General features: G+C 40.9%; 3 protein-coding genes and 1 long non-coding RNA gene across 4 annotated transcripts in view; 2 read left to right on the top strand and 2 right to left on the bottom strand.

The window, feature by feature from the left end:
- tmtc2a (transmembrane O-mannosyltransferase targeting cadherins 2a) overlaps positions 1–2,468 on the bottom strand; it is a 67,699-nt gene extending 65,231 nt beyond the window's left edge. Inside the window, exons 1-2 of the mRNA XM_057855290.1 lie at positions 2,384–2,468; positions 1,734–2,165 (exon numbers count right to left, since the gene is read on the bottom strand). Coding sequence (XP_057711273.1) covers positions 1,734–1,816 — 83 coding nt within the window. The 5' untranslated portion in view covers positions 1,817–2,165; positions 2,384–2,468. The remainder of the gene's footprint in view (positions 1–1,733; positions 2,166–2,383) is intronic.
- Positions 1–10,055, top strand: part of LOC130928599 (uncharacterized) — a 79,677-nt gene extending 69,622 nt beyond the window's left edge. Inside the window, exons 3-4 of the long non-coding RNA XR_009066720.1 lie at positions 2,411–2,538; positions 8,725–10,055. This is a non-coding gene — a long non-coding RNA (uncharacterized LOC130928599). The remainder of the gene's footprint in view (positions 1–2,410; positions 2,539–8,724) is intronic.
- mettl25 (methyltransferase like 25) lies at positions 7,449–19,069 on the bottom strand. The gene is made up of 11 exons (XM_057855296.1): positions 18,763–19,069; positions 17,121–17,294; positions 15,706–15,812; positions 15,151–15,633; positions 14,842–15,081; positions 14,736–14,765; positions 11,108–11,181; positions 10,890–10,983; positions 7,829–7,903; positions 7,678–7,749; positions 7,449–7,598 (listed from the first exon to the last, which is right to left on the bottom strand). The coding sequence occupies exons 1-11, from the start codon at positions 18,977–18,979 to the stop codon at positions 7,512–7,514; spliced, it is 1,653 nt and encodes a 550-aa protein (XP_057711279.1). The 5' UTR covers positions 18,980–19,069; the 3' UTR covers positions 7,449–7,511.
- Positions 18,812–23,563, top strand: ccdc59 (coiled-coil domain containing 59). The gene is made up of 4 exons (XM_057855300.1): positions 18,812–19,437; positions 19,509–19,839; positions 23,087–23,195; positions 23,270–23,563. Exons 1-4 carry the CDS (start codon positions 19,302–19,304, stop codon positions 23,447–23,449), a joined length of 756 nt encoding a protein of 251 aa, XP_057711283.1. The 5' UTR covers positions 18,812–19,301; the 3' UTR covers positions 23,450–23,563.
- Positions 23,564–23,608: the final 45 nt, after the last annotated feature.

Raw genomic sequence — 23,608 nt, 5'->3', positions numbered from 1 at the left:
AGTTGATGAGTTTATAGTGATATTGGTTTCTGTAAGTCTTTAGCAGACACTCTAAGGGTTCTTTTTTTAGCTCTCTGAGTATTCTGCGCTGAACTCTTGGCGTCATCTTTGGTGGGTGGCCCCTCCTTGGGAGAGAAGCAACAGTGCCAGACTCTCACGATTTGTTGACAACTTCTCGGACAGTCGATTGATGAGCATCCAGACTTTTAGAGATAGTTTTGTATCCTTTTCCAGCATTAAACAAATCAACAATCCTTGATCGCAGGTCTTCAGAGATCTCTTTTGACCGAGCCATGATGCACATCAAACTGGTGCTGCAACGATTAATCGATAAACTCGAGTATTCGATTAGAAAAAAAAGATTTGAATTAAATTTTGCTGCTTCGAGTATTCGTTTAATTAAAGTGGCGTTGTAATTGTTTTTGAAAGTGTTTGCATTTAGTTTTATTGATTTGGGTGGATACACTGTCCTCTAGTTTGCCTCATTTTACATGGCCAAATCCAGCTGCTCCCTGTTAAGGCCAACATAAGCTAGGTTTTTGTTTGAGCTAGTGTTTTTAATGCATTCGTAATTTAGTTTAGAGGTATATTTAGCCAATTTTTGTGGTAATATGTGTCTGAACCATTTGTTTAGAGCATAGTAAAAAAAAAAAAAAAAAAAAATAGTATTTTATAGCATTTAAGGTAGTGGACTTTTGCTATGTAAGTTAGCCAATTGTTCTTTTGTTGTACATATGTAGATCCTTATTTTATTTTATTTTTTTAAAAACCGTTTAAGGCCCAGCTGAGGTATTTTATTTTTTTCATGTTTATCCGATTACTTGATTACTTGAACTAACTAGTTCATCGATTAATCGACGACTAAAATAATCGATAGCTGCAGCCCTGGTGTGTTATCAAGCGTAATGGAAATTTTTAGGTAAGAAATAAGATTTTTTTTTTTATATAAGACCTAGAAGTTTTTGAGTGAAAACAGGTTGTTTTTTTCTAGTCACTTCTGAGATGCAATTGTTGGTTGTTTTCAACAATGTACATCGAAAATAAAGACATTGATTGACTGAAAATGGTTCAATATTAGATGAAATATCTTGTTTCCTCATGTATATTTATAACTGCTCCTTACCTAAAAAAAAAAAAAGTTTTATCCGATTACTCGATTAATCGATAGAATTTTCAGTCGAATACTCGATTACTAAAATATTCGATAGCTGCAGCCCTACATCAAACAATACTTCTCATCAAGACAATTCTTTCTAGGTGTGTGTTTTATAGTGGGCAGAGCAGCTTTAAACCACTCATCAGTGATTGGGCACACACCTGACTTAAAATGTTTTGGTAAAAATATGTTTCAATTGCTCTTTGTCTCCTTAGGCAGAGGGTTCACTTACTTATTTCCTCCCCTTCTGTCACTGTTTGCATGTTATCCTCACTAAAATATGAAAACCTATGAATGTTTGGGCGGTTTTAGTTAAAGCTGTATTTTCATCTGTGTGCTTTTGACAAAATCAGATCACATTTGATGGTGATTTTATGCAGAAATGTGAGAAATTCCAAAAGATTCAGATACTTTTTCATACCACTGTAATAACATGATCGTGTAGTCCAAAGCAGCACTGATTGATAACAATAGCACATGCAAAACAAGTGGCGTATCCATGGTAACCTAACTAGGGTAACCAGGGTGGTAGCGGCCGGGAGGCAAAGTAAAAGGTGGAGTGTGGCCGCCCTCTTACCTGTCATCGTAGCAAAAGTCTGCATCCAGCGTGTTCACGTACACCCCCACGGCCACGGCGGTACACAGCAGCTCCGGGATCATCTCTCCGAGCCGATCCGGAGCACGCAAGCGGCTGGGAGGACGGGATGGCTCGGGATGCCTCGGAAGAAAAGCGTGAGAAGTGCAAGTCCGTCCGTTGTTCAGCCGCTCGGCAGCGCGGCTCCCCACGCCGCACAGGGCTTCTCCCGGCGCAGTGAAAGTGTGTCACGGCGGGCCATGATTCTCCCTGGCCGGGCAGAGCGATCACAGTGTTGTCGAGCGGGAATGGTGGGCGACGCTCGCGTGTGTGGCGGTGATGCGCATCTCTGGTCAATGCGCGCTGGAGAGCAGCGAGAGGCAGGCAGAAGCATGTGGTTCGGAAGGGCCGCGCATGCGCGATGCAGGCTGCACCCTACACAATGGTTAGGCACACAAAGGGTGCTTTTATCATTGATTACCGACGAATTTGCAGAAATAAGGACTGTCATTTCAGCGAGAAATTGCATAATTATCTCATGAATTGACATTTGATTTTGCATGCATGCAAAGAAAACAATGATCGTAATAAAAATTAAATCATCATTGCATTGATTTATCACATAAACAATAAAACACAAATGTAAATGCCACCTATTATTGTTCTGTGTTTGACCACAGAGCATTTGGATGCCGGACTGAACCCGCTGACAACCAGATGGACCAAAACTTGTCCCACTGTCAGGGCTTTGGGAGGAAGAGCAAAACAGATGGAGACGGATGCACGAGGAAAAACACACTCGGCGGAGGTGAGTGACATATTTGAAACCCGAGCAACTAATTAGGATGTTATGTTATCATCTGCTGCAGAGCCAAGATTAAAATTGCACCCTCATTTGAACCCACAGGGATGTGGAAAGGGGGGGAAGCCAGCAAAAGTGATTAAGGATTAGGAAGGAACAACATTGGCGCTGTTATACAAGCTGAACATATTACGGGGGAAATGTTTTGTTTACTGGCTGTGACTGCATGGGGGGGAAATAGTTTGATATTTTTTGTTGTTGTTTGTTAAAGTGACGCCAGGGGTTAATTTGTGCCTGATCCTGCCGGAACAAGATCCGGCTCCTCTTGATTTTGGCCTCCCTGTGTTCCGGGACTTATTTGGGCTGATTCGGCACTTCTCGTGTATAGAAAACAATAACAAAAAAAAAAACAAAAAAAATTCAAACGTTTTTAAGCCTATATTGCCAAATGTATCACATTTGATACAACTAAAATTTGAGATTAATTCAGAATTTTGACATTTCTTTTTAGAAAAAAATGATGGATACAAGTCAACACATGTATCTGCAGGTTCCATGAGAAAAACAGAGAGGATTTAGCGAGGGTTATAGATTTATGAGCGCTTATTACACGTATTCATTTTGACCTTTCTTTTTACAAATTTGAAAAAAAGGTTTCATTAGGACCTTATTTTTCAATTTTTGGGATTCTCTGATAATTGCTTCATATTGCTGGCATTAAAGGGTTAAAAAGAAATAAAATTAAAAAAATAATATGCATAAATTCATTTACAGAACAAATCCCAAGAATTGCATTTTGTTTATAAAAAAATTAACGTCATTTGAAAGGGTCGGAGATTTGTTGATGCACTGAAAAGCTGGACCAACAAATCATGCCCCTGATATAAAAAAATGGAAATTTTCGGCATTTGGGGAGCAAGCAGCTAGGACCAAACGGTATTTCAACATGCCGAAAAGACAAAGAGAGATGAGGATCAAAACGAGTCAGAAAAGCAACCGGCGATGAGGGCAGTAAAAGCGATAATGCTAACGGGCAGGACAGGGTGCAGCAGGAGGCTAGCGCCGCAGCAGCTAGCCTGGTTCACGGACAGCCAGCCAAGCCGGGGCAGGAGGCTGCTACCGTGGTGGCAGCTTGTCAGGTTTAGCGTCACCCGGAGTGGGGGCAAGCTACAGCGCTAGCAGTCAGCCAGGTGGACCACCAACAGCCGGAGCAACAGGCCAGTACCCTTACGGGAAATTCCGGTTTGGGCTGCACAACACTGGGGATGAAACTCTGAAAACAATGGGTTTGTGTTATTTATTGTAATCTGTTTTTTTTTTTTTTTCAATGTTTTACACGTTAGACCTGTTAAAAAATTTTTTTTTTTTTAAATTTGCTGACTGTGTACTGTAAGTCCCACCTGTGGTTATGTGGGCAATTGTCTGTGCTGTGCAGAGTATAGTCTAAATATTTGTAAATTGTTGTCATAACATTTATACAATGGATATTATCTGAAATTGAGGCTTGTAAATCCCACAGCATGGCAAGTAGGCATTTGCGTGTTGTTTTCAGCACCATTTTCTGCGTATGTTCCGGGACCTGTACCCGTCTCATCCCTTCTGTCATACTGTATGTACTTTGCGTTGTGGCACCTTGTGACTTACAAATTAAACACTAAGTGACGCATTTATTTGACTAAATTCAACATGTAATACAAATATTTAAAATTGTTAAAAAGGCAAGATCTGCATGTTTGTCTTGTTTGGCGTATCTTTTTTAAGATACACGTGGGAAAAGGCGACGAAACCTTTGCCACGCAGTGCATTTCCGTTGATATTTCCATAGATATGTCGCAGCCGTGGTGAGATTTCCTCTGCGCTGTAGGCCAAACATAGTGAGTAATTTCCCCTTTGTGCTATTTACTCCGGATCCTTTGCGTCTTCACCCCTGCAGATAAACATCACGCATGCAGGAAACGGATGATCACAGCTGCAGGGCCGGGTCTCGCCATCCACTGATGAGATTAATATTAACCATCAGGTGGTGAAAAAAAAGCGCCCCAGTTTGAAATAACTCAATCATCTTGAATGAATGTCATTTTGAAACATTCCTAACAAAGTTTCCTGCCCACAAGTGTGAGAGTTCACTCCGAGTAACGCAAAGCGGCGATCCCCCGATGTTTGTGGTTACCGCGAATGTTGCCGCTCCACACGACGTCCGATTCCATTCATAATTCATGCGTCTCCAATATTCTTTTCCAAGCATGGAAGATTTATTGAGAGAGCGAGCAAAACAGCTGTAGAGATTAAAGCAAGGTCAAGGCCTCTTCCCCGCAATGCTCTTTCCAGACCCGCGTGGACATCCAGGATTCGCCTCAAACACCCCCAAAGGGCCCGGCTGCCCCAGCGTGTCTGAAAATGACGTTTTCGAGACACGGTGCAGCGTTGAGTGAAAACAAAACTGACATAACTCAATCAAATTCAGCGGGTGCTTTTACCAGGTGTTTTCCAGCATGTGTATCTGCTAGAGTTGTACTGATACCATTATTTTTGTACCGATCGTGATGCATTTTTTGTAAAATACTGTATGTTAACTTAATGTCTATCATTGAGGGTGCATCTTATTTCTTTTTACAGTGGTACCTCTACTTACGGAATGTATTGGTTCTGGAAGTAGTTTCTTAACAGTGTTGTTTTCGTCAAAGATGACTATAACGAAAATATTTTGTCGACGAACAATTTTTTCATGGCGATGATGGGACGATAACGATCTAAAAACGTGTCTTGGGAGACTAAAACATAACACGAATGCCAGTTTTCGTCTGACGAGACGAGACGAAGGGGAATCGTTTCTACCACATGTTCACAACGTGATATTTTATGTGTTGTTAGCCTGCATTGTAGCAGTGTCTGGTTGTGTCACTCATGTGACATGCTGCGCTCCCCAACTCACCCACTAGTGTACTCTCCAGTCTCCCCATTGCTTGATTTGAGACACACACGGTAAGATTTGTCATCTTAGCAAGAGGGAAGATGCAATGTTGCCTTAGCCTTTAAAGGTCTGTGCTGAGTGATCATCACACACTAAATGTAACTCATAGCGTTAGCATAGAATTCACGTTAGCATTAGGCTATTGCTAACGGCGAGCTTAAAGTGGAAATGTGAAGTAAGGTTGGCCAACCATGTTTTTGGATAATATCAATGGCTAAACAGTTAACGCAACCCTTCCAGATTCTTTGTTTAACCCATAGCAACGCCCTTGACAACGAAAATGCTTTTCTTCGGCAATCTTCGGAAATCTTCGGAAATTACGTCACACCTAGAAGTGCGAGGGAAGTCCGCCATAGAACAGTATTGTTTGTTGCATTGCTTCTCGGTAAGATGCCACGGCGGTGTGTGGCGAGGTTTTGTTCTCACTCAAACGAAAAGTTGTATGAGTGGCCAAAGGATAGCAGGGCACGTAAATGGACATCTTTCGTTCGCACGAAACGAATGAATTTCACGCCATCATCGAGTAGTGTTCTCTGCTGCAAACACTTCGAAGATGCCTGCTTCCTTAACCGGTCTGCTTATGATCAAGGATTTGCCAAAAATTAAGTGTGATTTTTGGATGGATGACTGATGACTTTGTCAAAGCAGAGCTGCCAACTGTTGTGGAATGAACCGTAGAAGCTAGCGACGTTAGCCAAAAGTTAACTCATGACAATCCCCGATCATAGTTGTTGTTGCGTTCACTAGGTTAAGCGTGTTGAAATTGTGCGTCATCTACGATCTTGTCCGAAAGGGTTAATCCACTGTCAATCGGGAAAGGGTTGTGGATGTGCACATAAGCGGGTCGGCGTCGCGGTAATTCACAGTCACGTTGCAGTAAGAGACACACACCGTCGGTGAGTTTGTGCACATTTATTTGTATTTGTATTATGTATTTCCACCTTCATGCTTCAAGCATTGCATTGTATTTGTACGGTTCGGCGTTTCTTTCACGGTGATCGCTTGATAGCCTTCTAGTTTGTGTTTTACGAGAGCCACTGACAGGTGACAACAACATGCGTGTTGCTTTTAATGTCTGGCAGTGGAACATGGGAAATGTAGTCTCGGGACAACACTGAAGTGATGCTTTGTAATCTGTTCGCTTGTGTGAAAAAACTACATTTCCTCACGCCATTAGATGCCACTTCCTGCCGAGAGCCCCAAGCTGTGTTCGTACTGTTAGCTCCATGTGTTACTAAAGAAACAAAGTTGTCAGCACGTCGTGTGTTCAATACATTTGTAAACAAAAAGCTCATAACAAGACACTATGCACAATCTGTTTAAGAGACACTGGAGTAGTAGGAGTAGCGATCCATGGATAGAAAGACTTGTAGTTTTTAAAAGATAAATGTTAGTTCAAGTTATAGAAATTTTATATTAAAACCACTCTTAATGTTTTCATTTTATTAAAATTTGTAACATTTTTAATCAAAAAATAAACTAGTAGCTGGCCATTGTTGATGTCAATAATTACACCATGCTCACTCATGGTACTAACCCATATAATCAGTTGGACCCAAACTCCAGCAGAGGGCGCCAAACACCAAAAAAACAAGTAACAAGCGGACATTACACTGTACTGTCATTTTAGTCTGTTTGAGTGGGGCATGTGCGTTAATTGCGTCAAATATTTTAACGTGATTAATTTTAAAAATTAATTACCGCCCGTTAACGTGGGCATGCTAAGCAGGCACCATTGACTTGCGCTAGCTTAGCCACTCCAGAGCCCTGAAACTGAAATAACTGACAAACTGGAAGGAACTTGTTTTCAATAAACTCCACCGACTAATTAAACCCCCGCTAACTCCAAGGTTAAGTTTAATGCAAAAAATTCTGAACTTCCCCTTTAAGTGGAAGTGCCACTGCACTCCCCGATGTCATTTTAGTGCCGAATCAGTAAGGTTGCAACACTAGCATCTGTGAAAGCTCATTTTATTGAAAAAAAAAATGAACAAAAACTGCCCTCATGTCACGCCTTCAATGCGACGATGGCGTAACATCTCGGTGACAAAAGCGGGTCGAACAGTTGCACCAAAGCAGAAAAGGATCCGGCATCCTGCAAAAAAGGGATTGTTTTGTGTAACTTTACACCATAATAGTGTTTTATTTTAAAAAAATAATAATAAAAAATTTACCTGCTCTTTGAGGTAGCAAAGGCGGTCCAGAAGAATGAGGCCTTCAATACACGGTGCTAGGGTGACCTTCAACTACACATAGTGGTATTTGATTTAATCACACATTAAAAAAAACTAATGTTATTAACGAGAAGGCGTGAAATTTACTCACCAAATTAAAAGCATGGATTTCAGGCCAGCGTGGCAAATGCGTGTCGTGGTACTGTTTAATTTCATTGTCGGAGAGCTGCGAGGAAAATGACGTCAAAAACTGAGTTGTTCAATATGAAAACTGTTTCAAGTGCCTATGACAGGATAAAAAAAAGTCTTCAATAGCTTAAATATGTGAATTAGAATCGTGTTTTGAGACGATTTGACTGTATACAACAATTTGGTGAAGCGCAGATGACGAGAAATTAGTCTTTTAATCTGCCGTTTAGCCCCGCCTGCCATTATAGCGCTCTAAGCGTCCCCAAATGGAGGATGACGTCGGCAGGGTCATGATTTCGACTGATTTAGAATTCGGCCCATTGAGGGGGAATTATTCAAAATGAGGAAAATGCGACGAAGAGAGCAGCAAAATGTCATTGTTTCAATCGCTCCAATATTTTTACAGGATATGCTGTTTATCCAATTATTTTCCCCAATGCTAAATAAATGGTATGGTCATGACAAATAACAGTCTTATGCTAAATGGAATATGAAATATTAAAACTGCATTTATCCAGTACGACATGGCAAAATCACTCCATAATGTTCAAAACTGTTGACTTCGCCTTCACTGTCGCACCTCCCGAATGATATTTTATGCCACCGGAGTTAGTCCGGCTTTTGTCATTTCCCTGTCCCGGCTTCGGAGGATGTAAACAAACCAGGAGGCGTGACAGCTAGCTGACACGCTAATCCGAACCAAGTGAGGTCTCAGTATTATTTTCGCTTTTCGAAGTGAAAAATCATACAAAACTACCCCGGAACATATCACACTGCGGCGGGGTTTTCGATTTTCTTCGCCAATCGGCAACCCGCCCGGCTGTGAGAAAGTTACATCTCGTCTTTCCCCTGCTGCAGGCAGGAGAGCTCGTTTGCGGGGAAGCAGCTGAAGAATGACTGCGGGACAAACCGGCCGACGTCAGAGGAGCGCGTAGCTGCCACATGGTCAACACGATAATGACGTCAATTAATGCTTAACTACACGGCAACAACGTAAACAGTGAGAGAGCGGCGTTCAGTTGTTCTGTGCAGCTAACAAGGCAAGATATGTCTGAGGAGAACTTTTCTACATGTCCGTCCATGATCAAATGTTAGTAAATATTCCTTTATTTAAAGAAAGTTTGTAGTGTTTACTTTGTAGTCGCTGTATTCGAAGCCATTTTAACACATAGTTGCAATTCTGATTGGGTGGAAGATTTGACAGAACACCGGGGACACAAAGAGGGCAATAAGCCGAGTATAGCGCGCTCCCGGCGAGCACGCGAAAGACCGAAGGGGGATGTGCGACAAGCCGCCGGTTGTGGCATTCTCGTTGGACAAGGAGCTTTGTCAGAAGAGCTGAAACGAATACTCGAGTAACTCTAGTTTAAATAGTGATCCGAGTAATTTTATTCACCTTGAGGAATCATTTAATTTTGCCAGCTCTAAGCATCACCTTTTGCCCAGACTACTTTTAATGCGGGACAACGCGCTGACGTCACGTGTGTAGAGGAAGAAATTTAAAAAAAAAAAAAAAAAAGACTTACTGCAGCCGACAGCCGCTACAAACTATGCCGACGTTGCTAAAAACTATGCCCGCATGATGCTAGTGTGGTACCAGGTAGTGTCAGATGCATCTCATAGATATAGCATGCATTTAGGACTAGATGCGAAATGACAGACTGAGCCACGTCTGGACAGTGTTAGTAAACAGCCGCCATCTTTAAGCAGTAGACTTCTCATCGCTAATTTATAGATGACATTACTGTCACTCGCTCACATAACGTTAGCCCTTCGGAGGGCTGGGTTTTCTATTGATTATGACTACTGTCGATGCGTGGCTAACGTGTCTAACATACAGGCTTTATTTAATCTTTAGAAACACAGCGCTGTAGAGTGATGAGGGTGTAAAAGTAAAACATAATAAAGCTAACTGTCAGTTTTAGCTCAGTAGTTATTGCTGTATAAAACACCAAGTAGCACTGGACCCTAATGTGCTCCGATACATCAGGTATCATACATTTATTTTGAACACTGCAAAAACTAAAAATCCTATCAGTACTTACGGTTTAGACGAACTCAAAACTTAACTAGAACTTAAAAATGGCTTGACACAAATGGAAATTCAATTGAAAGACATGGGAAAAACACGTAACTTTCAAGTGATGTGTGTTATCAAGCGTAATTACATTTTTAGGTAAGAATTTTTTTTTTTTTTTAATAAGATCTAGAAGTTTTTTGAGTGAAAGAAGTGAATTTTTTTTCTAGTCACATCTGAGATGCAATTGTTGGCTGTTTTCAACAATGTACATCGAAAATAAAGACATTGATTGACTGAAAATGGTTCAATATTGAATTAAATGTCTTTTTTTCCTCATGTATATTTATATTTATAATTGCTCTTTACCTAAAAAAAAAAAATGTTTTATCTGATTAATGGATAGAATTTTCAGTCGATTACTAAAATATTCGATAGCTGCAGCCCTAATTGTCAGCCACAAAATGCAAGCCACCACCGTATTAAAACGTGTGCCATTATCCCAGTTTTTGACATAATACAAAACGATCCCACACTTGTTTTGGCTGATCTCGGGGTGAACGGGAACTTTATAAAACCCAAAAAGACTCACACTTTCCCTGGTGCAGCTACAAAATCCTGCAGCCGTTTGGCTGGCGTGATGCAAAAAATAAACAAATGAATCCGCAAAATCGGCTGAATCCGCAGTCCATCTGCATGCTATAAAGCAATGCTGTATTGTGAGATGCCGACCCGGTTGACATCACATTCGCATTCGTCCTCAAGACTGGAGAAGAAATTCATTTTCGTGATGCGGGATTCAAAAATTGAATAACTAAAATGATCGCTTACATTCACGGTCCATTTCATTCAGGAGCATAACATACCGCGTGAAATATGAAATAAACATGCTTTTTGGTGTCATACGCATTTTAAGTAATTGGCTATCATTGATGGCGATAGACGATGTTTGACTGGACGTCTATAGCCGTCAATAGCAGTCAAGAGTTTATCACGTGATCCTGACCTGTGCATTGTCCAAGTCCAGTTTGCGAAGAGCGCGTCGAACGTAATCCACGAAAGATTTTGCTTTGGCGTAGACATTCCCCACTCGCTTGTCACTAAGGAAGTGAATGTTTATTAGTGACTTATTCAGCAAATTAACCTTGATTTAATGAAAGTTTTCCACATGCTTCACACTTGTACTCAGCGGTGCCAAAAAAAAAAAAAATTGCTTCCTGCTACCTTTTATAGGCGCCGTAGTGGTCCCGGAGAATGACGTGCAGGACCGCCCGGTAGAAGAGCGACTCCATTTGAATCTTGCGTGAACCCAAAAAGAAAACCCACAGATGAGCAACGTGTGATTCAATCAAGTCTGTTTTTGTGTTCAGATTCCTCCCCGTGGCGTGATTGCATGAATATTTATAAACATTCCATATTAATGGCAGCCGGCGTCAAGTATCGACTTTGGCCCGGGGCCGCCTGAGCCACTTCCACAAAACAACAGAGTCTATGATGAGTAAATACAGTGGGGCAAATAAGTATTTAGTCAACCACCAAATGTGCAAGTTCTCCTACTTGAAAAGATTAGAGAGGCCTGTAATTGTCAACATGGGTAAACCTCAACCATGAGAGACAGAATGTGGAAGGAAAAAAAAGAAAGAAAATCTTATTGTTTGATTTTTAAAGAATTTATTTCCTAATTAGCGTGGAAAATAAGTATTTGGTCACCTACAAACAAGCAAGATTTTTGGCTGTCAAAGAGGTCTAACTTCTTCGAACGAGGCGCCACTCGTTACCTGTATTAACAGCACCTGTTTTAACTCATTATCGGTATAAAAGACACCTGTCCACAACCTCAGTCAGTCACACTCCAAACTCCTCTGTGGCCAAGACCAAAGAGCTGTCGAATTGTAGCGCTGTGCCAGGCTGGGAAGACAGAATTTGCAATAGGTAAAACTAGGGCTGTCAAACGATTAAAATTTTTAATCGAGTTAATCACAGCTTAAAAATTAATCAATCGTAATTAATCGCAATTCAAAACATCTCTAAAATATGCCATATTTTTCTGTAAATTATTGTTGGAATGGAAAGATAAGACTGATATATACATTCAACATAAAGTACATAAGTACTGTATTTGTTTATTATAACAATAAATCCACAAGATGGCATTAACATTATTAACATTCTTTCTGTGAAAGGGATCCACGGATAGAAAGATTTAAGGACGTAATTCTTAAAGGATAAATGTGAGTTTGTATATTGTGACTAAATATTCCCATCTAGTGTATTTGTTGAGCTTTCAGTAAATGATACTGTACCGATTTAACTTTTGCCCAAATTCATGATGGGTGCAACCATGACTGTGTGTGGTGCCCGCAAATGCTAAATCTTCTCTGCGTTGTGTGCAATACATGGTGTTAAGAAAAAGATCAACTTTTAACCTTCTTCCCCACAATGATTCCCAAACAAAATACAATTATTGTGTGAGAGATGTTAAATAAAAGCACAGCTGCACTGAATGCTTGTATCTACTCCACTCATTTGATGCTGTTTCTTAGCACTGTGTATCAGAAGAACAGCGCCATTGTAGGTTGTTTGCGGTAATGCGTGAGTGGGTCGTTTCGCGCATGCGTTAATTGCGTTAAATATTTTAACGTGATTAACTAAAAAAAATTAATGATCGCTCGTTAACGCGATAAATTTGACAGCCCTAGTAAACGTTTGGTGTAAAGACATCAACTGTGGGAGCAATTATTAGAAAATGGAAGACATACAAGACCACAGATAATCTCCCTCGATCTGGGGCTCCATGCAAGATCTCACCCCGTGGTGTCAAAATGACAACAAGAACAGTCAGCAAAAATCCAAGAACCACATGGGGGGACCTAGCGAATGACCTACAGAGAGCTGGGACCACAGTAACAAAGGCTACTATCAGTAACACAATGCGCCGCAAGGGACTCAAATCCTGCACTGCCAGATGTGTCTCCCTGCTGAAGCCAGTACACGTCCAGGCCCGTCTGTGGTTCGCTAGAGCAGGGGTCCCCATCTGCCGTGGCGCATTTGCTACCGGGCCGCACAGAAATAATAATTTAATAACGACCGCATTCTGGCCGAAGTAACCCTGTGCCCCAGGTTACACACCAATATCCCTGTCTACTCTAGATATAATACTACGGGATAGATTAGAATGTTGTCATAGAAATCCATTAACTGGACTGCTAGCACTACATCTTGTTTGTGTATATAATATATCTATGTGCGCTTGTCCTCGATAATAACGTATTACTAGGCCGGGGGCGCAGCACATTTGTTCCCGGAAATACGCCCACACGGGCGAAGATGATGGAAAACAGACGTCTTTGGAGATATTTTTACAGCGAAAAGGGCACCTGACGAGCCTATAACCTCGAAGACCAACGAACTGTGAAGGAGTGGATTCGTGACCCGTTTGTGAATAAACCGAATGATTCGAGCATGTCTGTGCAACAGGAGGATCAACTTGTAGAGATCGCAAATGACGGCGACCTTATTAAAAGTACATTTGAGACAACAACTCTACCGAGGTTCTGGATTAAAGTCATTCCGGAATATCCTGACAACGCTACGAGAGCATTGAAAACCTTGCTACAATTTCCAACATCGTATCTTGTGAAGCGGGCTTCTTAATAAATGCTTAACGACAAGGCGAAGTCGCTAATGGTGAGAGCGGTGTGCAGTTGTTGTGTGCAGCTACCATGGCAGGATATATCTGTGGAGAACTTTTCTACAAGTCCTTCCATGATCAAACGTAAGTTAATATTTCTTTCTTTCAAGAAAGTTTGTCGTGTTTACTTTGGAATCGCTGCATTTGCGTATTTTGCAGCTATGTTTAACGTTACTCGCATGCGCAGAACCGCATCGTTGCAATTTTTGATGGGTTGCAAAATTTGTCAGAACACCGGTCCGTGAAAAAAAGACCCAAATAACACCGGTCCGTGGTGTAAAAAAGGTTGGGGACCAATGCGCTAGAGAGCATTTGGATGATCCAGAAGAGGACTGGGAGAATGTGGTATGGTTAGATGAAACCAAAATGGAACTTTTTGGTAGAAACACAGTTTATCATGTTTGGAGGAGAAAGAATACTGAATTGCATCCGAAGAACACCATACCCACTTTGAAGCATGGGGGTGGAAACATCATGCTTTGGGGCTGTTTTTCTGCAAAGGGAGCAGGACAACTGATCTGTGTAAAAGAAAGAATGAATGGGGCCTTGTATTGAGAGATTTTGAGTGAAAATCTCCTTCCATCAGCAAGGGCATTGAAGATAAGACGTGGCTGGGTCCTCTAGCATGACAATGATCCCAAACACACAGCCAGGGCAACAAAGGAGTGGCTTCGTAAGAAGTATTTCAAGGTCCTGGAGTGGCCTAGCCAGTCTCCAGATCTCAACCCCATAGAAAATCTGTAGAGGGAGTTGAAAGTCCGTGTTGCCCAACGACATCACTGCTCTAGAAGAGATCTGCATGGAGGAATGGGCCAAAATACCAACAACAGTGTGTGAAAGGCTTGTGAGGAGTTACAGAAAACGTTTGGCGTCCGTTATTGCCAACAAAGGGTACATAACAAAATATTGAGATGAACTTTTGGTATTGACCGAATACTTATTTTCCACCATGATTTGCAAATAAATTCTTTAAAAATCAAACAATGTGATTTTCTGTTTTTTTCCCCACATTCTGTCTCTCATGGTTGAGGTTTACCCATGTTGACAATTGCAGGCCTGTCTAATATTTTCAAGTAGGAGAACTTGCACAATTAGTGGTTGACTAAATACTTATTTGCCCCACTGGATTTTTGAATCTTGTTTGACACTCGGCGTACTCACCCCGTGGCCCTCTGTGACTCTCTCCAGCGCCTGTTGTTGTGAAGAAGGAAGGAAGCTCACGTTAATCGGACGTCACGTCGTTACGCACGCGACCCGTGCGACTCACCAAGCACGCCGACATCCTGGCGTTCCGTCCGCAGAACCACGAGTGGCTTCGAAGGTGCTGACTGAGAGGGAACCCGAACGAGTCTTGTGAAACTTTGGCGATGGGTTCGAACTCTTCCGTGAGCTTGTTGTAGCAACATCCCACGCTGCAGACAGCGAGCAGCTCGGTTTTCGCCGTGAACATCCTGAGTGTGCTGGAGGCCAGGTCGCCGCACGTGTGCAGGCCAACCAGGACTGCATCCTAGCGCCATGAGGTAAAGTTTTAGCTAAGCCCATTGTCAAGTCAAGTCCTGACGCGGGTTCAGCTCACCTCGAGCTCGTCGATGAGCTCCTTCAGCTCTGTTTCAGCGGTAACGTAGGACGTAAGTGGAGAAAAGACTGCGCCTGTCACGCCGTTTCTGCTCTGGGCTTTCCTCTCAAGGTTCTCCTGCTTTCTCCTCTCCCTCTCCTCATCAGTCAGTGACCTTGTGGAAGCCCTCTCAGACTGTGTCGCCTCTAATGACATAGCATTGAAGAAGAAATCCTCTATGGGGTTCAGATCTGGTGTGTGCGGCTCCTGCAGTGCATCTTTATATTCTGCAACTTTGATGTCTGTGACTACTGGCTTCTTTTCTATTTCCTTTGATGCATTTCTGCACTTCTGGTACGCCTTGGAGAACTTTTTCAGCTTGCGGTTCCTCTCTTGGGCACCATGTGTGTTGGTGCTAGATGAGTCGATGCCAAAGACGCGTAACCCGTGCTGCAGGGACAGGAAGGAGCTCAGGTAGCCCTTCCCCGAACCTACGTCTATCACCTGCAGGAACAGCACGATGTTCATAAGACACAAAAAAAAAAATGATAAGAAGCATGGAAAAGCAGCACTTGCCTGTTTGACGCCACAGTGCTTGGCTAAACAGTCCACCACCTCCGCCATGGACTGGACCTCATGCGACTTTTTTGTGTTCATGAACTCATCCGGCTCGTATTCAACACCTGAAAGCAAGGGCGTAGGTTTGCATAGGGACAGTAGGGATACAACACTACCAACTTTTCAGGATGCTCAGATTGTCCCCACCAAATTTTAAGCAACCTTATTTGCATTATATAGAGAGTTCCGTTATATAGATAATTTAGATAGTCTTCCCATATGTTGTAATGACAGAAAAGACCCTACCATTATTAAATGAATTATTTTCATTATATTCAGACTTAACATTTATCCCTTTTCACTTGCTGAATGTGCCGGTCCTGAGGCAGGGTGGAAGGCAACATAAATAGTCTGAAATATCAACAAATCTTAGCTGCCTCTTACATTCCTAACCATAAAAAGGGACAAATTCTGCAGCAGGATGGTGCTCCATCGCATACTTCAAAGTTCCTCAACGCAAAGAAGATCCAGATCCTCCAGGACTGGCCGGCCCAGTCACCAGACATGAACATGATGAAAGAGGAAGCATGGAGGGCGAAACCCAAGAATGTTGATGAACTCTGAGAGGCATGCAAGACTGCTTTCTTTGATGTTCCTGATGACTTCATGAATAAATTGTATGAATCCTTGCCGAAGCCCATGGAAGTCATACAAAATATTCAATTTGGATTTCATAGCACCATTACTTAATTGGCTTATATTATGTAACATATTTTTGTATTTGAAGTACATTTTTTGTTAAATTTTCACACTCGTTTCTGTAGGCGACAAAACTTTTGTCTTGCCAAAATTTGACCTTTATGTCTTCATTAAATGATAAATTTTTTTCAGTGAAACAAATATATTTTTGGACATTCAACATCATTTGGGAGGGACTTAGCTTTCATATGAGCCATTTCTGAAACCAAGTGAATAATTAAAAGTCAGTTTATTAGCAATTGTTTCTACAAAACGGATAAGCGACAAGACTTTTGTCAGGGACTGTACTCACACAGCCTCAACAGATTCATGTCGACAACATTCCGCCTCCTCCGCCCCCTTCAGAGGAGATGGATATTCGAAATTTTATTTTTGGGCCAGCAGCAGCCACTATAAGTCATGTAAAATGAAGTCAATGTTTTGGAAGTGGGGGAAACACCACTAATTTTGCTAATGAAAGTCTAACCTGCATCAGAGTTAGCATAACATTAAACTTGCTACAGCCTCCACAAGGAACAAAGAAGTCAAGCTAGCCGTGCCTTATTTGGATCATTGTTTGCATTATGGTAATATCGTCCCTACCAATGTTGAGACCAAACCTACGCCCTAGCCTCAAAGATCCCAAAATGGTGAATATTCAATTCGGAGCAACCAGGTAAAGTTCCTCTTCATACCTGTTTCGGCGCCTAATTCCGATGGCTTCTGTCTGAGGGCCTCTAAAAGTTGGTCCCGGCTCATGCAGACCCTCAAAGCGGGAAGCGAATGGGCCTTGGCCGCACGCAATAATTCAGGAGCATCAACCAGCCGGTTAGTGTCTTGGCAAAACCCAAATGTGTTTCTGGATTGCTCTATTTATGGAGAAAAGACTAGATGAAATTGGATATCATTGTTTGCACATCATTTCAGCTCATATTTTGCTTTTAGTATGGAGGTTGATTTGTGTCTTTATTATTCAATCCAAAAAAAAAAAAAGACGTTGCTTAATCAAAATATTTATTTTCAATCATAGAAAAAGTCCCTTCAATCAAAAAAATGTGTTTGAATGCAAAAATAAATTTGAAACTCAAAAAGTATTTGGAACCTATTTTCTTTGAATAACATTTTTTTTTTAATTTAATTCAAGTTTTTTTTTATTGAAACAACTTTTTTGCTTGACGTAATGTAGTTTTGCGTTTGGACCACATTTTGGCTAGGACATTTGTGTCTTTAGTATTCAATCAAAAAAGAAGTTGCTTCAAACAAAAAATATATGTATTTTCCAAATAAAAAAAAAATCACTTCAATCAAAAATTTAAAAAATTCATTCGTAGAAAAAAAATTTGAATGTGAAAAATTCATTCTTATTCACATTATCCCGATGTCACACCGTCGTACCGGTGCCCTATTTTCGGCTTGGACTCGAGCAGAATCCGATGGCTTGATGGAGCCCTGGTGGCCATTATTCTTGCTTCATGCTTTAATGCCATTGGCGTAGTCACCTGCCACTCAAACATGTCAGAAGTAGCGTTGAAGTTGGATCTTTGTGTCAAAATGATTCAATCGAAAAAAGTGCCTTTGAAACTTTTTCCACTTCAAAAAAAAAAAAAGTGCGTCCAAAACTTTTTCCACTTTAAAAAAAAAGTTTAAAACTTTTTGCTTTTCAAAAAAAAGTGACACTTCAATAAAATATATATATTTGAAATAAATAAATAAATAAATAAATAAAATTGCAAGTGATTTTTTTCTTTGATTAAAAAGTTTTTTTGATTGAAGCAACTTTTATTGGGATTGAAGGATTTAGACACAAATGTCCTACCCATAATATGGCTCAAACACAAAAAGGATTGCTTCAATCAAAGGAAAGTTTCAATGAAAAATTAAGTGTTCCAATGTGAATTTCTGAGTCTCAAATAATTTTTCAAATTGAAAAACTTTTTTTCTACGATTGAATTTTTAAAATTTTTGATTGAAGTGATTTTTCTCTTGAAAATATATATTATTTTGTTTGACGCAACTTATTTTTTGATTGAATAATAAAGACACAAATGTCCTGGCCAAAATGGGGTCCAAACGCAAAACTACATTACGTCAATCAAAAAAAGTTGTTTCAATAAAAAAAAAATAAAAATAAAAAAAAAACTCCATAAACAAAAAGTCAAAGAAAAATAGGTTCCAAATACATTTCTATGAGTTTCAAATTTATTTTTGCATTGAAACACATTTTTTTAATTGAAGTGACTTTTTATTTGATTGAAAATAAATATTTTGATTGAATAATAAAGACACAAATCTACCTCCATATTTTAGTCCTAATCACAACTCATTTGACAATTGTACCGGTTTGTTTTTGGATTTCTGGTTCCCTCTTGTGGCCACCCGTATCAAATGCAGTCAGCACCTCCTCGGGTTTGACGGCCACGAAGCGACTCCATACGTCGTGCGTGTAAAACTCCACCGTGTGCGCGTTTGCGATGCTCAAAGTGGCAGAGAGGAACCGCGTGACTTCATTTATGCGTTGGTGCAAATCCGAAAGGCTGATCGAGGGGGGGATCATCGTGAAAAAGCAGAAAAATGAGGCCAACAGTCGCAATTCATGTCAGGCGTCTGCTTCCTATCGACTTAGGCATTAGTAGTTGATAAAAGATCATCGATGACACTCGTAGGAAAACACTTTGCCAACAATTTTGATGTTTAAGATAGATATATTATGATTTAACTGTATTTTAATTGAAAAAAAATTGCCATTCTTATTTTACATTGGATAAAAATGAAGAATCGATGTTTTAAACTGGTTTAGCCACGTCTGTTTATGACGTCATCATTCAGCGACTGTAATGAAATCCACGCACATGTAAACAATACAAATATTCGGTCAAATGGCACCAGTTGATCCGAAAACGAAGAAAAGCGTTCAAGAAAGAAACTTTAAGAAGCCGCAAAAACAAAATGCTGGCGTCAAAAAGAGGAAATGGATTCCAGAAAACAAAGTTTTCCAAGGAAGTATTCAAGAAGGTAAATATATAGGCCTTACGTGTTCGCACATTCAAGCCACTGATTGACACGCTTTTATCTCCATGTTGCAGGTCAAGGTTTTGCTTTCAAGCGTAAGGAGAAAGTGAGGCATGATTATAACAAGCTTGTGCGCAAGGAGAAGAAAAAGACCGACAAGCAGACGTCCTTGTCATCGCTTTACCACGAGGAATACCCGGATCACCTCAAACATTTGTACATGGCCGAGGCCGAGAAACTGAAGAACGAGGCTTGGACAAACAGACTGAACCGTGTCAAACTGAGAATGAAAGGGCACGATCAGGAAGAAGAGACGGAGTTGGAGGACAAAGCTCTTTCTGATCTAAAAAGTCCTGCTGCTCCTGAGGCAGAAGAAACAGAGACGGCAGCACCGGTAGTAGAAAGGTAGGGATGACATTAGGTTGAAAAGTGTGCTTTTCAACTGCAGTTATAAACTAGAAACTGCAGAAATAACAATGGGGGTTTGCTTTGGTAGATGCAGATCTATCAGGCCACTTCCTGTCGATTTGGGGACATTTCAGGGACATGTCCTGTTGCATGGCTGTCAATGCCATCGACTTTGGCGCTAGATGAATGTCAACGGGCTGTAATGGTCAAAAATCCCAACCACACAGGTTTTTCTCCCATTGAAAATGAATTGGAAATTAGGACGTACATGGCTGTCAATGGTATGGACTTACCTGGGCGCCAGTTTAATGTCAATGGGCTGTCAAAGTAAATGGTTAAAAATGACAATGGCCTATGTTTTCCTACCGTTGAAAATGAATGGGAAATTTGGACGTACATGGCCGTCAATGGCATGGACGTGCATGGCTGTCCATGGCATTGACTTACTTGGGCACCAGTTTAATGTTGATGGCCTGTCATGGTAAATGGTTAAAAATCACAAGGACGTGTTTTCCTGCCGTTGAAAATGAATGGGGAATTTGGACGTACATTGACGTCAACGGCATGGACGTGCATGGCCGTCAACGGCATCGACTTACTTGGGCGCCATTTAAATGTCGATGCGCTATCATGGTAAATGGTTAAAAATCACAAGGACGTATGTTTTCCTGCCATTGAAAATGAATGGGAAATTCGGACGTATATGGCTGTCAGTGGCATCGACTTACTTGGACACTAGTTGAATGTCAATGGGCTTTCATGGTTTGTAATGGTCAAAAATAACAACCACACAGGTTTTCTGCGATTAGAAATGAATAGGAAGTTCGGACGTACGTGGCCGTCAATGGCATGGACGTGCATGGCTGCCAATGGCATCGACTTACTTGGGCGCCAGTTTAATGTCAATGGGCTGTCATGGTAAATGGTTCAAAATTACAAGGACCTATGTTTTCCTACCGTTGAAAATAAATGGGAAAATTTGGACGTACATGGCCGTCAATGGCATGGCTGTCAATGGCATTGACTTACTTGGACGCCAGTTTAATGTCGATGGGCTGTCATGGTAAATGGTTAGAAATCACAAGGACGTGTTTTCCTGCCATTGAAAATGAATGGGGAATTTGGACGTACATTGCCGTCAACGGCATGGACGTGCATGGCTGTCAATGGCCGCGACTTACTTGGGCGCCAATTTAATGTCAATGGGCTATCACGGTAAATGGTTAAAAATCACAAGGACGTATGTTTTCCTGCCATTGAAAATGAATTGGAAATTCGGACGTATATGGCCGTCAATGGTGACGTGCATGGCTGTCAATGGCATCGACTTACTTGGGCGCTTGTTCAATGTCAATGGGCTTTCATGGTTTGTAATGGTCAAAAATAAAAACCACACAGGTTTTCTGCGATTAAAAATGAATTGGAAATTCCGACGTACATGGCTGTCAATGGTATGGACGTGCATGGCTGCCAATGGCATCGACTTACTTGGGCGCCAGTTTAATGTCAATGGGCTGTCATGGTTATTGGTTAAAAATTACAAGGAACTATGTTTTCCTGCCATTAAAAATGAATGGGAAATTTGGTCGTACATGGCCGTCAATGGCATCGACTTACTTGGGTGCCAGTTTAATGTCAACGGGCTGTCATGGTAAATGTTTAAAAATCACAAGGATGTATGTTTTCCTGCCATTGAAAATGAATAGGGAATTTGGACGTACATAGCTGTCAACAGTGTTGTTAATAACGGCGTTACAATATAACGGCGTTACTAACGGCGTTATTTTTTTCAGTAATGAGTAATCTAATTAATTACTTTTCTCATCTTGGCAACGCCGTTACCGTTACTGAGGCGGGAAAGGCGTGCGTTACTATGCGTTACTAAGTTGGTTGAATAAAAAAAAGTCTGAGAGAAACGGACTCACGGGGACGAGAGCAGAGCAGGAGTGGGGAAGACGCCGTTCCAACCGCGATGCTAGGTGGCTCCAATAATACCTGACTGCAGCCATAGCCGACAAACTACGCCCACATGACACGGTAGATATCATATTATAGAACTAGATGCAAATGACAGCCACTGCTGCACTGCCAACATGTTTTAAGGACTACATGCGTTTGTAAACAGCCGCCATCTTAAAGCAGTAGACCTCTCAAGAAGGCCCTGATGTAGAGATCCTTCCTAGCGAACCTAAGTAATTTTTTAAAATCTAAAATGCTCCTAAATCGGCAAAATCTTAACTTAAATCTATCTTTAAATGATGAAACAGTTTTAAAACTTACACATGTTTAAAGTAGACAGAAGGCAACTAATGCAATAATGGGAGAAATTTTAACAACTTTAACGATTGATTCACAACTTTAAATGACTTCCACACATAGCAAAGGTTACTAGCTAGTTATCGCAATACCCTTGTGTCTAGTTAAGTGGAGGGTAAAGAATTGGGCTAGGGCCAATTGTCCCCCAAACACTTTAAGCTTCACATTGTGTGACCTGTGTTTTTTTTTTTTTTTTTTTTTTTTTTTTTTTTTTTTTGTGAGAAAAAAAAATATCGCTAGTTACTTTGCCAAGTAACTAATTACTCTTACATTCAGGTAACTGAGTTACTAACGCAATTACTTTTTGGGAGAAGTAATTTGTAACTGTAATTAATTACTTTTTAAAGTAAAATTAACAACACTGGCTGTCAATGGCATCGACTTACTTGGGTGCCAGTTTAATGTCAATGGGCTGTCATGGTTATTGGTTAAAAATCACAAGGACCTATGTTTTCCTGCCATTAAGAATGAATGGGAAATTTGGACGTGCATGGCTGTCAATGGCATCGACTTACTTGGGCGCCAATTTAATGTCAACGGGCTGTCATGGTAAATGTTTAAAAATCACAAGGATGTATGTTTTCCTGCCATTGAAAATGAATAGGGAATTTGGACGTACATGGCTGTCAGTGGCATCCCATCAGAAATGAATGGGACAGTTTTTGGCAAATTCTGTATACAAATTTTATGCTCCTTAATGTCCTGGAATTTTTTATGTGAAAATTATGTTATATGGTCAAAAAATTGTCAGACTACATACATGCGAACAAAACTTTTTGGGGGGGGTTATTCACAAAATTTTCTGCGTCGCGCGAAAATTCTGGTCATTTTGATTTTTGGACGGTGGCGGTCGGTCAAACGGTTTGGGCTGTGCGCCGTGCCTTTTAAAGCCCCATCTAAGGAATCCCTCTTAAACATTCTCTTCCAGGCTTCCTTTGAGCAACCGCATGAAGAAGAAAATGGACAAAAAGTCATCCTTCCAGAGGTCGCAAGAAAAATACGAGCAGATCCAAGAAAAGCGGAGGAAAAAAGAAGAGGTCTTCATCTTGCAACTGTTTGATTATCTATATGCTATATGCTTTCAATTCGAACTCGTGTTTGTGTTTTGCAGGAGTTCCAAAAGCGCAAGCAGCAACGAGAAGACGCCATCCAAAAGTACAAGGAGAAAAAAAGGGAGACCTTTCAGATGCTCTGCAAAAAGACCAAAAAGGGGCAGCCAAACCTCAATCTTCAAATGGACTACCTCCTTCAAAAGATCCAGAAGAGTTCAGAAATGAGTTCGAAAAACTAGAAATACTCATATTTCTTCATAAAGTCAATAATGTTGTGCATTTTTACCACAAGATTGCATTGCAAGTTTATTCAATTGTGCAATTTTATGTAATAAACATGAAAATACTCCCAATTTCAAATCTTTTTCCTGCCCTATTTTTCATTCACGAGAAACCAA

This window comes from Corythoichthys intestinalis, chromosome 13, assembly GCF_030265065.1.
Source record: "Corythoichthys intestinalis isolate RoL2023-P3 chromosome 13, ASM3026506v1, whole genome shotgun sequence".
Taxonomy (NCBI): domain Eukaryota; kingdom Metazoa; phylum Chordata; class Actinopteri; order Syngnathiformes; family Syngnathidae; genus Corythoichthys; species Corythoichthys intestinalis.
Note: the sequence above shows the minus strand (reverse complement) of the source record. Positions and strands in the feature narration are given on the sequence as shown.